Source organism: Malurus melanocephalus, unplaced genomic scaffold (genome assembly GCF_030028575.1).
Source record: "Malurus melanocephalus ecotype Western Australia unplaced genomic scaffold, MMel_1.1 scaffold_482, whole genome shotgun sequence".
Classification (NCBI taxonomy): domain Eukaryota; kingdom Metazoa; phylum Chordata; class Aves; order Passeriformes; family Maluridae; genus Malurus; species Malurus melanocephalus.
This window is the reverse complement of record NW_026623714.1, coordinates 169,133-183,415: the sequence shown is the minus strand read 5'-3', so window position 1 is coordinate 183,415 and position 14,283 is coordinate 169,133. Positions and strand designations below refer to the sequence as shown.

The 14,283-nt window shown below is 43.6% G+C and overlaps 1 protein-coding gene across 2 annotated transcripts; it reads left to right on the top strand.

Moving 5' to 3' along the window:
- Positions 1 to 38: 38 nt before the first annotated feature.
- Positions 39 to 10,650, top strand: MFAP3 (microfibril associated protein 3). Of its 2 annotated transcripts, none has more exons than XM_057380922.1 (3): positions 39 to 98; positions 4,699 to 5,160; positions 6,567 to 10,650. In XM_057380922.1, exons 2-3 carry the CDS (start codon positions 4,881 to 4,883, stop codon positions 7,310 to 7,312), a joined length of 1,026 nt encoding a protein of 341 aa, XP_057236905.1. In that variant the 5' UTR covers positions 39 to 98; positions 4,699 to 4,880; the 3' UTR covers positions 7,313 to 10,650. The 2 variants fall into 2 exon arrangements, with proteins under 2 accessions (XP_057236905.1, XP_057236903.1); XM_057380920.1 differs by lacking the exon at positions 39 to 98 and adding an exon at positions 2,538 to 2,616.
- Positions 10,651 to 14,283: the final 3,633 nt, after the last annotated feature.

Genomic DNA, 14,283 nt, shown 5'->3' with positions numbered 1-14,283 from the left:
CCAGCCCGGGGAAGCGCGTCCGGGCGGCGGGGCTGGCAGCGGCGGCGGCGGAGCTGAGGGACGAGCCGGGCCGGGCCGGGCCGGGCACTCTGGTCCCGGTGAGAGCGATGGTACCGCCTGGTTCACTTGGCGAGACCGGGGTCGGGGGCAGCGGCGGAGGGGGAGACCGCGGGCCCGTGTCTCGCCTCGCTGTTTTGGCGTGGACGTGGAGCGGGGGCAATAGGGACGGGTTTGGAGGGCAGCGAAGGTGGTGGAGGGCCTCGAGGGAAAGCCACAGGAGGAGCGGCTGAGGTCGCTTGRTCTGKTCRKCCTGGAGACGAGGAGACCGAGGGCAGAGCTCATCGGGGGCTGCAGCTCCTCACGAGGGGCAGCAGAGGAACAGCTCCGATCTCTGATCTGTGTGACCAGGGAACGGCTGGAGCTGTGCCGTTCCTGTGGGAGGCTCAGGCTGGATATCCGCGAAAGGTTCTTCCCCCAGAGGGTGGTGGCACTGCCCAGGCTCCCCAGGGAATGGTCACGGCCCCGAGGCTGCCGGAGCTCCAGGAGCGTTTGGACAGCGTTCTCTGGCACAGGGTGGGATTGTCGGGGCGTCCTTGTCCGGCCAGGAGTTGGACTGGATGATCCTTGTGGGTTCCTTCCAACTCAGGGTATTCTGTGAGTTTCTGGCATGACATCACGGCCCAGTGACACCAGCCCAGTGGCGTCACCCCTGGTGGCCCGGTGCCCTCGGCTGCAGTGTGATCGTGTCGTGTGTCCCGCTGCCACCAGCAGCCCGCGGGACCGGCGCTTTTCAACAAGCGAGCTTGGAGCATTCAGGGGCTGTGGAGACGGGGTAGTGTTAAGTGGAACTTTGTGCCTGGTCGATTTTAGCTGACGGGGAAAAAAAAACAGTTTTGGTGTGCAGCCAGTGCCGCGGTGTTGTGGCGAGTTACCCCATGACAAGTGTCTGGCAGCCAAGGGATACGCACAGCAAAACACCATGATCTGTCTGGCAGCCAAGGGATACGCACAGCAAAACACCAAATCCCATCAGGCAGCCAAGGGATGTGCACACCAAAACACTAAATCACATCATGCAGCCTCACCCAGCGAGGCTGGCACTGGTGTCCTGTGGATTTGCTGCTTAGGTTGGGTTTTGGGCTGTGAGTGCTGCCACTCACCCTATAGAGCTTTGGCTGATGCCAAAGGTGAACCCAGCAGAAGGTGAGCCCTCCCTGTGGCCTCTCCCATGCTGGAAATACCTGGAATAGCTCTTGTCAAGACCGTGCTGTCTATTTTGGTAAACTTCCCAAGAGTTTCTGTCTGCAGAACTCTGCCAAATATGTCTCCCTGGTTTGACAGGGTCAGAGGGGGMTTGCAAATGGTATTTCTGCAAGACATCAGCAGCCTGTGCTCTGTCAGRTGTGTCTTGGTTTATTGCCTCACTCCAGGTATGAAGTGATGTTATAAGCAGTGAATGTAAAACCATATAACTTGCAACCTCTTGGGCCCCAATTTTGCAGTGCCWTATAAATGCGTGTAATTTTAAGTACTATCAGTGCTTCCACTGACCTCAGTGGGACTACTTAGAGTGCTCTAAGTTAAACACAAATACACTTMTTCAGGGTAGGAGCCAAGGATGACTCATACAAGTGCATGCATCACAGATGCATCTTACCTTTCCACTGCTATTTGTTGTTACAACTTATGGTTTAATAAAGGTTAAATGTGTTGAGCTCAGCTTCAGGTTCAGTTGTAAAATAGCCAGTTTCTATTCTGCACATTTCGTCTTGCTTGAGCTTAACACTTTGTTGAAGAATTGTGATGTTGGCACTGATCACGCTTTATCCTTTTTGGGTCCTTTATCAGCTCCAGCAGCTGTTTTGCATAAGTGCAGTGGATGAAGAATATGGATTTTGCAAATCATTTTATTGTTCCCAGCACTCGGYAGTGAGAGATCATTGTCTGCTTAGCAATAATGGCTTTTCCAAAAGACAAACAATTTCTAATAAATCAGACCTCGAAGAATTTAATAGTAAAATTAAATGACCCATCACCAATGGTTTATACATTATGCAGGCTCAGTGCAAGTATAGTGGAGAGCATATGCAATTACTGAAGATAATTATTSTTATGAGGGAAAATGTTGCTGAGTATTTCTTGTGTTAAAYAAATGAGTGAGAKTCCTAATGTCATTTAGGAGGAGCRTCACAGACRCTYGGAAATCTTAACAATTCRAATTTAATAATTTAAAATGACAATAGCACAGGCAAAATATAACAGGCWCTTGGATTATTCTCTAATAAATCTAAACTACCAGTTGGGAGGTTATTGTTTTAGAAGACTATGATTCAAGAGTGAAGCTGAGGGTTTGTCTTTGCTGCAGAACTATCATCAGTTGTAACTGCATCAGATGCTGTGAAGTCAATGTGATGCRTGCAAAAGCCATTAAGTGCATTTTTAGCTGAAGGCAGATGGGTCATGGGGTGATGTCAGCTGAAGGTCTGGGACCACAGCACCTCAGTTGCCACCACCAACTGTGACAGACCTTTAAAGTGACCCAAATGTCAGGGGTCCACAAGCTTCTACCAGTCCACAGCCTGCCTGGGAGGAGCCTGCACAAGGTTACCAAAACAGGTCAGTTGTCAGCAGCCATCTGAGGGCTCTGAAACACTGAAAATACCAGGGGTCTAAAAAAGGAAGGTTAAAACCACTCCCTCAAACAGAATAGTTGTTGATCAACAACAGCCTTAGTATTGGGTTCTTTTCAGACCTGTGGATGGGATGCTCTCCTTCAGAGGCAGCAGGATTCAGTAATGCTTTTGCTAAAGAGTAGCTGGTAAAAAACAGGAATGAAAGAGGCCTTGGTACTGTTTTTAACTGTTTAGCTGTGGGAAAGTAGCTACTCTAGCACAATGGTATAATTGAGTTCTCTGCACTAGTCTCATCTTAAATGAAAGGACAAGAGGCATGATAGAAAACAGAGTGGAGCCAATGATTAAAAATAAAAAAAAGAAGGCAGATGAAGGGATTGCTGTTTACAGAGAAACAAGTAGGGAGCCTGTTTTCCAGTTTCTCTTGCAGGATTCAGTGGGTGAGTTGGTTAGTCAAGCTTGAAGGAGAGTTGGACACAGCTGTCTTCTTTGCCTTCTTTGTTAAACTGGTTTTGGCAATAGCTGCAATAGAAATGGAAATGGGTCAGATAACACATTTCTCATCAGATGTCAAGTCTGGAATCTGGTTTGACCTTCGATAAATTAACTTTCACCAAAAAAATTCTCAGTCTGGATAGCATCTTATCAGTAGAATTCCCCCTTTTGAATACACTTCATTTGTGTCTGATGAAAGACAATTACTAGAAATCACCTGGTTTTATGCATATTACATTATTTTCCAAAAGTGGTTTAGATAGTGTTAACTAGAAATTCTAGAAGGATGAAAAGTATCTGCATTATCAATTAAGTAAATATGTCCCTTTGTGTTGCGATATTTATGAAATTCCATTCCATTAACATCTGTTATTTGTAGAAGAGATGATAAATTTGAAGTCACACAGTGGTATAAAGTGAGATATTCTTCAGGATAACATTTGGGCTTGTGGCTTCTGTAAATGGTTCTTTAAGTCTCTGGACCAGTCTAGATGGAATCATAACTTCAGGGAAGACAGATTAGAAATTTCCTTGAATCGGGCTTCCAGGAAATTTGATTACAGATTGTCTCTTATCAGTGTCATCTCATTTTGTTACAAGTTGGTTTTATTCTGGCTTTGAAAAAAGGAAAATCCTTGTGTGCAAAAGACAGAAAATTGAAGGCTGTATCCTAATGTCTTAAAATATCTTTTGTGCATGATTATTTGAAGACTGTCTGTCCCTAGACAAAACAATTTTCCACATTGCTATGAAGTTCGGGTAGAAAAGACAATGAATAAGATGTGACTGCTGAGATGTAGCAGCAAAAAGTAAAAGATTTTCAACCAGAGCTCATTGTARAACAAACAAGAGTAATAGGAAGCAGACTTAGAAAATGCAGCAGCAACAAGARTTATTGCAAAAACGGAAGTATGTTTAGACATTAGTGTCCTGATGTTCAAAAAGGGATTTCCTCTCTGTGGCTGTAGATAACCACCATGAGACTTTTCCCAAKAAATTAAATAATATTATGTAGTATTTAGACACCTAATGCCAACTRTGCCCCTAAAATCAAGTAAGTATATGTAAATGCTGAAAATCAGATGTGTGTGTGTACGCTTTGGTTTCTCTCTGCACGGTAAATGAAAGACTGGCTTTAGAAAACCAGGGCTGAAAAGCACTTTGATACTGGTGGGGARAGAGACAGAAATTACATCCTCTTTCTCTCTTTTCTTCCTCTATTAAGAAAGCAYTTTTTCTCTGGTAACAAATGCAGAATCCACTTTGAAAGATAATTATGCRTTTCCAGTAGTCAGAACAATTTGTTCTTTTTGTAAAACCTTTTTTCCCTAATGATTATTGTTCCAGAGATTATTTATTTGGTTGGGAAGATGAACATCTAGTGGACTGGAGGTTGTGCTAATGCCTTCTTACCCTCATTTTATTACTGTGTTCTGAGCAAAGCTCTGATTTGGAACYTCTCAGCTGACAGTTTTTATTATGCTAATCAAAATCTGTTTACTGGAAATTAAATTTAAATATACGGTAACCTTGCTGTCATTAATAAACTTACTGCTTTTTTTTTTTTCAGTTGTACTTCCAGTTTCCCCTTCACATATTGATGGTCTTGAAAGTGCATTTGGATCYCAGACATTTTCCATCACAGAACAAATCAAGAGCCTCCTCTCCTATCTCAGAGCAATACCGACAGCTTAATATCATATGACCTCATTTCTCCAAATTAAATGAAAGAAGAATTTTCACTAACTTTCCATGAAGCTCAGTTATTGCCTGTTAATTTTGACTGTTAGTGCTGATCTTTCAGTTGGATTCACAGTGGAAAATGTAGCTTTTAACAGGACAGWTGCTTTGGGGTCTTTCAATGCATCCCTTCGTGCAGTGTCTGAAGCTTTAATAAGTTCTCCAGCACACCATGATATCATAGCCAAAGAGGGGACCAGTGTTTTAATTGAATGTAAACTGAACATCAGCCAGTATGAACATATCCTTTGGTATAACTCCAGAGGACACCTGCTTGAACAAAAAGATGAAGGTAAGTTTTCCTGCTGTTTTCTGCCCATCATTATTCCCCCTTTACACAATATCGGAAAACCCATGAACTTTATAATAATTTTCTCTTCCTATTCTCCCATTTTTTACAATTGGGAGATAAAGAGAGAGCAAAACACAGCCCTTTGCCCTGTGACATGGGGCATGTGAATTATAGCTGAATTCTTCTGTTCCAGCCCATCCGTCCATCCTGCTTTGGTGCCCCACAGAATCATGTTCTAGAGTCATCCCAGTATGGCACACAGAAGAAATGACTCTTCTTCTTACGAGATTCTAACTGATTTTATTTACTAATAAATAAACTGGTTTTATTTACTATTGCTCTGGTTTAAATTATATTTTTCCAAATACATGAATTAAACACAATTCTCCACAGCTTGTGACATTTTGAGCTGGCAGTTGGTGCTTTAATTTTGTTGCAGGATATTTTAAAGCGTGGTGACTTTGTACATTTGTTTTTTGGTTCATGCACCATTGAGACTGTGGAAAGTAATGCAATATGTAATAGCCAATGATAAAATTCATGCAGTTTAACCCTTTTGAACTGAAGGGGAATATATTTTCCTAGCCATTAGCTCTTATATTTCTGTCCCTGTAGTTTTTAATTTTAAAAAATGTTTTAGAGATGCATGTGTTTGTCTTTATTAGTATTAATGAGGGTCATCGAACTAATTGATAGGATCTTGTTGGAGGCTTTCTTTCTGCCTTAAGTATTCAGTAACCTTTTTGTAGTTATAATGCCATCTGGAGATTAGTTCAAAGTAGAATAATTAGAAGAATAAGTTATGAAAACAGTTCAAAGTAGAGTAATTAAAAGAATTGAGTTATGAAAACAGTTTTCCCCTGAAGTTATAAATGCACAGCAAATGCTGTATAAAGCTTCATGTATTGATTTCTTTTTACTTGGGTTTTGCATGTCAGCACTGCATGCTCAGCAGAAAACTGTCTCGAGAAAATTCTGGGTTCTTYTGCCAACAGAGCCATTTACAGACTGATCTTTTTCATGGGTCACTTGACTTTTGACTCTGAATGTATGGAAARTTAGACTTTATGGAGGACAGACTTTTAACATAGGGTGAGAAGCCCTAGTTAAGAATTAGGATCCCTGTCAGAAGGAACCAGCAGGCCAGAAGCACACTGGAAAGAGCAGATGAGAGAAGGAAGCAAAACCAGTGTAGCAAGCATGCAGAATAATTTACCATTAAGCAGTAGGATGGGTAAGTRGGTTATGGCTTTCAGTGTCACAAGCATGAAAAAGACATTTCAGTCCTTGGTGTACTGTTAGTGTTATGCTACAAGTAGACTGTTTACTGCCAGGCTTTGACTCCTGTTGATGTTTACCCTGGGATTTTTGTTTCATGAGCTGTGTTTATTTCTTTTACTYTGCAGGTGACCGGTGGAGGATTGTTGATAATTCCCTCAACATCACAAAGGTCATCTTTGCTGACCGGGGCCGGTACACGTGTGCAGGCATTAATCATAACGAGACCTTGTACTACACAGTCACCCTGMGGGTTATCTTCACCTCAGGGGACATGAGTATCTACTACATGATTGTGTGCCTCGTTGCCTTTGCCATCACCCTCATTTTGAACATCACCCGCCTGTGCATGATGAGCAGCCACCTCCGCAAAACGGAGAAGGCCATCAATGAGTTCTTCAGGACGGAAGGGGCCGAGAAGCTGCAGAAAGCTTTYGAGATAGCCAAGCGCATCCCTATCATCACATCTGCCAAAACACTCGAGCTGGCCAAAGTCACTCAGTTTAAGACCATGGAGTTTGCTCGGTACATCGAAGAGCTGGCCAGGAGCATTCCCCTGCCACCTCTGATCCTTAACTGCAGGGCGTTCATGGAGGAGATCTTTGAGGCCGTGCGAGTYGACGACCCCGATGAGGTGGGGAAGGAGGACAAGCAGCCCCCCGGCTGCGGGGCCCAGGCCGCGCTGTTCCCCAGGAACCCGGAGATGAAGCGCAGCGATTCCCCGGCCGGGGACTCGGACGATGGCTCCGTGAGCGAGCAGGGCCAGGAGATCGCCGTGCAGGTGTCCATCCACCCCCAGTCCCACGGGCACAGCATCGACACCGTGTCCCACGACAGCTGCCACTCTGTGCCTGCTGAGGARGGCACCTGCTGAGCCCAGGGATCCACAGCGGGGAAGGAAGCTTGGGTGATCCAAGGATACCATGAGAAAAGGGTCTGCAAACAAGCTGCCTCAGTCCCATGGGCACAAGAGTTTTCCAAATTGCGAGGTGCCAGAACTAGTTCTGAAATGTGCATTTTCTGTCAGTGTTGATCTAACCATTCCAGTCTGCTAGAAAAGGCCGTTTGAAATATTGTGCAGGAGCTATTCTCTCTACAGCAGGCTTGCTATGTTTGAAGTAGTTACAAAACAGGAATTCTTTGTCCTTGGCTCCTTGGTAGCTTTTGATACTTCTGTGTGAGAAGTGACCAAGCTGAGCAGTACAACTTGCAATAAGAACTTTTCCTTTGTGAGCTCCTTCTTTCTTCACGAAGTTGAGCTGAAATTCCTTTGAGTCAGTGTTGTTGTCCTGATGAATTGAGTTCTGTGCTCWTTTTGAGTGGCCTCTTGGTATGTGTAGCCCATCAGAACCATGGTGAGCTTGAACAAATCTGTTTTATGTCACGTGCTTCTGTGTTGCTATCAAAATGTACTGTACTTAGGAAAAGAATAGTGCCAGGATCTGSTGCTGGATTAAGCAAATTGTTGTAGTTTCAAAGCAACTTAGAGAACAACCAGGAAGTCTCAGTTTTCTTTGCATCTCTAGGAAACTTGCGTGCATCCTAAAAGCTTGTTGGTTAAACTTGGTGCTGACTGCCAAAGCGCCTTACCCTGGTCCTGTCCCAGAGTGGAGCAGTGACAGCACTGCTGGCACTGCCTGGCTTTTGATTTTGCTGATTTCACTCACTATAGAAAATCCAAAGTTTTATATTGTATTTGACATTGTTGTGAGAAAAGTATGACAGTCATCACATAGTGGCATAACTAATAAATGAATTTTTCATCTACAGACAGGTGTCTCAGGCAAATCTTTCTGAGCAGCTTTGTAATAAAGCAGTGAAAAGTAGTGAGGCTGAGTCGCTCTGCTGTGGCTGGTGCTGTCAGGAGGCAGCAACAGAGAGAGTGGGGGGCTGGCTGAGCTTTTTGCCAGCCACTGCAGGAGTGGAGTGACTCCCTGATAGAGCCCAGCCTCATGTGCTGCAGAGGTGGCAGAAGGGAGAGCTGCAGGTGCTGACAAAGGTGCACACACAAGTAATTCACCAAGGGTCTCCTGCCTGGCTTCCTCAGCTGTAGAAATCCAGCCTCCAGGAATCAGAGTGCAGACAAGAATCTAGTGTCTTCTTCCACTCTTTGGTGCTGATTTTTTTTTTCTCCTTAACATTGGTAAGTTGTATCACTTAAATAGCGTTTTATATCCTGTTGAGATTTAGTAGATGTAAAGCTTGTAAGCACTCCACAAATTAATTTCTTACAACTACTGGAAGCATATTGCCATATAATTTTAACAACTTGGCAACAGGAGCGCCATTTAATTTCACACAACTCTTTTTTCTTTCCTTATTATTGCWGAAATGTCAGTCGAACAAGTGATTCTGGAGGGCTGCTCAGGATTCTTAAGAGGATTTGACATTACGTTTACATGAGTAGAGGTGGAAAACAAGCAGGCACAGTGGTAATAGCAGGGTGGRGCTGTCTGTGGTTATACATGCTCAGAATAAAGGGGCTGAACGAATTATAGTCACCATATCAGAGAGAAGGAAATGACAGCATCTATTACCATTTTAAACTACCTTCTGGGGAAATTCCTGCTGTCAGCCACCAGTAAAAGCACCCTAGTTGCCTTTGGCCTGTCGGGTAAGAATGGTATTTGTCAGGGAGGAAATTGYTAGCCTTTATTACAATAACATTCCCACCAGCTTGGTGCCATTTCCAAGACTGTAGCAAACTTTATCTGCTTCAGGGGAATAAAGCCTTCTGTACACACTTCGAGTAGCTGCCCTCAACAGTGACTTCTTTGTTTGCTTCCATAGTTTGATGGCACTTTATGTCCAGGTGAAAAGTTTGTATAGTTTTGTGTAATCTGTCTGGTTTCTTTTAAATTTTTTGAGGTCAGTGTTAAAAGATACTCTGTGGATAAATAYGTATTTCTCTTAGAAGAGAGAAGCTGCAGGCTTCACTTCTGAGCTACAGTGAGCTCTGCAGGTTTGTTGCACGTATGTGAGAAAAKATTTGGGAGTTTGCACCCTTTAAGATGTGCTGGTTGAAAGAGGTGAAGGCTACAAGAGAAAATGACCTGTTTTGATCTCCTTTGTGCCACAGGCCATCAGAATGTACCTGCATCTGCCTTATTTCCCTGTAAACAGCTCTCCTTGCTTCTGTGAARCTGTTGCATGATAAGCAGCAGTAGCATCTTGGGTGTGTTACTTCTAAATACACATRTAGTGAGAGATGCCACTGCAAAATCTATTTAATTGCTTCCTAAGAAGCAGTTATGATTGACAGGTATCACATCAGAAGTGGCAGCTTAAAGGAGCAGAAYGACACTGGAGGTGTGTCAGATGGGTGTCAGGAGAGCAGTTTCTAGATTGATTTGATCTCTTTTTTTATTTTTATACTTTATTTWTGTAGCTCCAAGCTCTTGCTAAGCACAGTTACCTGGTGTCTTCATGCATCCTGTTGTTGGTTGAGAGGAAAGAATGACCCTGCATCAAAGTCCCCAGAAATGCAGTTGCASTGTCAATTGCTGCATAGCAAAGCTGAGAATTTTCCTGAATTACTATAGTATTTTGTTCCTTAAATTAACTTCATTCCTGGGAAGGGAGGTGGTTTTGTAAGGATTTCAGTATATCAGGAGTACCTTCTAAATGTAGGTACCGATCCTACTCCCACTGACTTCAATTAGAGAGGATTTGGAGCTCTGGTGCATGTCACAGGATTTTTATGCATCTGGAAGCAAGGAYGATGGTGATGTTAAATACTAAAAGCAGTTTCCAGAGAACAAAATTTGACACCAGTTTCCAAACAACTTGTGAACTATTCTTGTTGTCCCGAGAGTAGATGTGTGCACTTAAATTTCTTYGATGAATCTAATTGAACATTAACACTGAAAGTATTTCTCTCTTAACTTTTTGTCGGATGAGGAGAGTCTACAGTGATTTCTTTGCTTTAAAGTCTGTGACAATCACAAGGCTATTTTATCTTTTCTTTATGACTTACTTTTATTTAAAAAAAACATGAAATCTACTTGTTATCCAAGAGTACCTAAAACTAACTTTATAGTGATTATTTGTATTACCTGGATTGTAATGTAACTGTTTAATGTAACCACGTAGGATTTCATACTTTCATAAAATGAATTGGTAGATTTGCAAAATAAATTTAAAACGAAAGCCTTGTTTTGGTGGAGTTTTCTGTTTTACAAGTAAGGAGTGCTTGTCTCTCCAAGGTTATGTAACAGCTGTATTGASCTCAGAATGTTGCTAATCAACCTGACAGAAGTTACTGGGATATTCCATTATCTGAAGGACCATTCCTGCTATGACATCTTTGGATCTGTTTGGGTGTTTTTGTCTCAGAGGCCATATGTAATAATTGAACCAAGCTCCATAAACRAATGGTTTCAGGAAGGCCCTTGTTTTCTTCTTGGTTTCATGTTGAGTGTGGCCTTCAGCCACAATTCTGTTCTATTTGTTCTTAGCTTTTTCACATGATTGTACTATTCTATACTGTGAGCACCTCTCTTTTTGTAATCCCTCACCCCAAACACCCAAAATCCGCCTTCCTGAGAAAGCCTCTGTGGTAATTTCCATGGGGGTGTGCAGGCATGAATGAGAGCAGAACTCATCCACATTGCTTGTAAAGAAGAATCTCTGGCTGCCAGTCTCCACACAAGGCAGAWAATGGAATTACAGCTGAATCTTTGGGGATTTTCCCATGGGAATCAGCTGCTTAAAGGAAGAATTATTGGACCCAGACTCCTCGTGCTAGGTCAATACTCAGTCAGCATCTGCTTTCTATTTCCTTGTTATGARAGATGCATTAATGATAACGGTTCAGTTTTTTAAAGCTCCTGTAACCTGACCCCTCATGTTCCCATCCACAGCAAATTCATCTGCATCCATTTAGAGCACTTTTCCATCTGGTAACAACAGCTCATTGAAAAAGGAGCTGCATTAAGGATGATTGTACTTTCATTTTAGGTGCATGCCTTAAAAAATACATTTTTTTCTGAATGTTACAGCACTTTTGTGAGTGAAGTCTCCAGCTGGAGACACCACAGTGTCATTCAACTCAGGCAAGTTACAGCTTTATCGACTTCCCTTCAGCCAGGTCATTTCACACCAGCTGAGTCTCTCTCTTCTCTTTTTTTAATGGATAGCAGCTCATTCAAATGTCTCCAAATACTGCCAGCTTTTTTGCATGTGGAAGTGAGAATTGCACCATCATTCAAAAAAAAATCGTTCTGCTAGATGCTAAAATATCAAAAAAGCCCTAAAAGCTGGAAAGTTGTTCKTTATCCCTGGTAAAACAGTACCTATTCTTTGGTCACGCCTGGCTGCCAATGAGCACAGTAATACTGGGCAATTAGGCCTTTCATTTTYGTTAGGCTAATTAATTGTTTGCACAGTGCCCTGAATGTGGAATCATTTTCCTTTTGGAAAGAAGAAAAGGATTAGAATGGCTTTATCCCAAGTTGCTCTGAAGGTATTTTATTTATTTAATGGGAGAAAAATCTTCTCGTGCTCCAAACGCAAACCACACACTCAAGCATTAGGGCTGCACAGGGACATTTCCATCGGTGGGGATGTGAATGCATCCACATATGTCCATCCATCTGTGGGATCTGGGGGTTCTGCTGCATGTCAATGAGCGTGCACAGCCTGGGGCCACGTCGTGTGTGCTGCCGGGTTTGGATGTCGGTGTTGTCAGGGGCTGGAGAGGGATGAGCATCCCTTGGATTTCACTGCCCACAGCACCGGGGTCACAGTGAGCTGTGACAGCACTGAAGGGCCCTGCAAGGTGTGAATGATGGGAGATTCTCTCAGTAGGTTTGTACCGAGTGCATCAAAGGCAAATGGAGCCTGGGCTGGGATTTCATAAAGTATTTCACAATACTGCAGAGGCTGTTGGCAGCTCTTTGTGCTCATCCTATTTGGTGCCTTTTGGAGCTACCCTATTATTAAATATATATTTCTTATTAAATGGTTCCACAAGCTTACAAAAAAACATTTCAATGGAAAGCAAGAGGACATAATTCAGCTCTAAGTGCAAGGCTGAGTCTGCCATCACACAAACTTCCACCAAAGGGATTGGAGATAACTGGAGTTCCTCCTGCCTTTCTCTCCCTGCTCTGCTACAAGGCCTGTCATGGACCATCTGCAAGGGTTGAAAGTGAAAGTTCTGTCCCATGTTACTTTCTGTTCCTCTACAGATCAGGACACTGAGAACAGCCCTGGGTTTGATAGGAGCATGAGAGGCCACCCAGGACGTGCTGTCAGCCACAGATGTCCATCCTGGCYTAAAAACAGCTGCTGGCAGAGATGTCGCATCTCCCAGGCAATCTGTTCTCCTGATAAACTCTCCAGACTACTGGAAAGATTTCCCTAATATCTGCCCCAAAGCATCTCTTCATGCATCACCCATCTCATCCTTTCTGTGCCTACTGCTGCTACATCTGCAGCCCAAATCAGTTCCACCCCAAACAGGCTGGGGTGAGCGAGATGGGCCTGCCTTGCCTGGAGAGATCATTCTGTGTTCAGCCTAAGCCTGCAAMATTTAAATGAAAGTCCAACTCCTGTTTATTTAATGCCTGGATAACTGAGTGTTGCTTCTAAGGCTCACCATTATCTCAAGAGATTTTCAGCATTTCATTTCCCTCCTCTCCTTGGTGTCTTCATTTTAGTGCAAGAAAACATTCAGATTATCTTGCCTGCCTGGTCAGCGGCAGAATCCCATGTTTTCATTTTTTTACTTTTTTTTCTCTTGTGAGTTTTTCTCAAGCTTAACCCTCCTAACTAATGACTAGGGAGGAAGACAGTGGACCAGAACAGACATGAAGGAGTTTGGACAACTGTCCTAAATTAGAGGACAGGTTTGCTTTGGAAATCCTATATGCATCACACTCTGTTACAGAAAGCTGGCTTTAACAGCAAATCTCTTGCAGCAGGGTGTCACTTCACTTCCACAGATTACTTGAAATGCTTTATTAATTCGATGACCTTGTGGGCTCTCAGGAAAAGCCATTTCTCAGTGTTTTGGGAAAAGAGAACTTCTCTGAGCTAAAGGGACTGTTTTGTTGCTCAGATTTATTGCTTGGCTGACTTAATTCACCATTCAAACACGATGATTTTTAGCTGCTGGGCAGTGGGCCTTGCAATGTTGAAACTAATTAACTGCTAGAACTCTTCTGAGCAAGCCTGTTTTCTTGCTGGGTTTTGGGGCTTTTTTTTTTAATCCACAGAAATAAAGCAAACACRATCCTTGGAACGCAGGTTGCATGGATACGGTATCAGCACAGACACAGCTCCGTGCTGGAGGACTCTGTGTCACAAAGGAAGAAAGCTGTCCCTGCTGCCGACGTGACACCGCACAAAGGTGAGGGGACAACAGAGACAACATCTGAAGAGAGAAGACAGGAGGGGTGCCACAGCCACGACAAAGGGACAACTCAGAGAACAGCAAGAGAGATCTCCACTCTGCAGTTCTGTATCCACGGCCATCAAAGACCCGAGCTGTGGACCTGGCTGGCAGGCCAAGGTCAATGGCTCTGCAGCAGGAGAGTCCTCACACCTCTCTCCCCTTCCTTCATCCCCACTCCTGGTGTTTGTGTTTCTGAAAGAACCTTGAACCTCTCAAGAGTTCAGATCTCAAGGGCTGCAGTGCCTGCTGGCAGGACCTCATCAAAGCCTTGAGAGGGGGGACAAGGAAGGTAAAAGCGGGTCACTTTGTCAGGATGCACCTGGCTGCAGGATGTTACTGGCTGTTATCCCATCCGAGACTTCTGCTCATCAAAATATTTCCTGGGAGAAGTTTATAACCCCTGCAATATTTCCTGGTGATGTCTAAAGATGACATAAGCAGGTCTA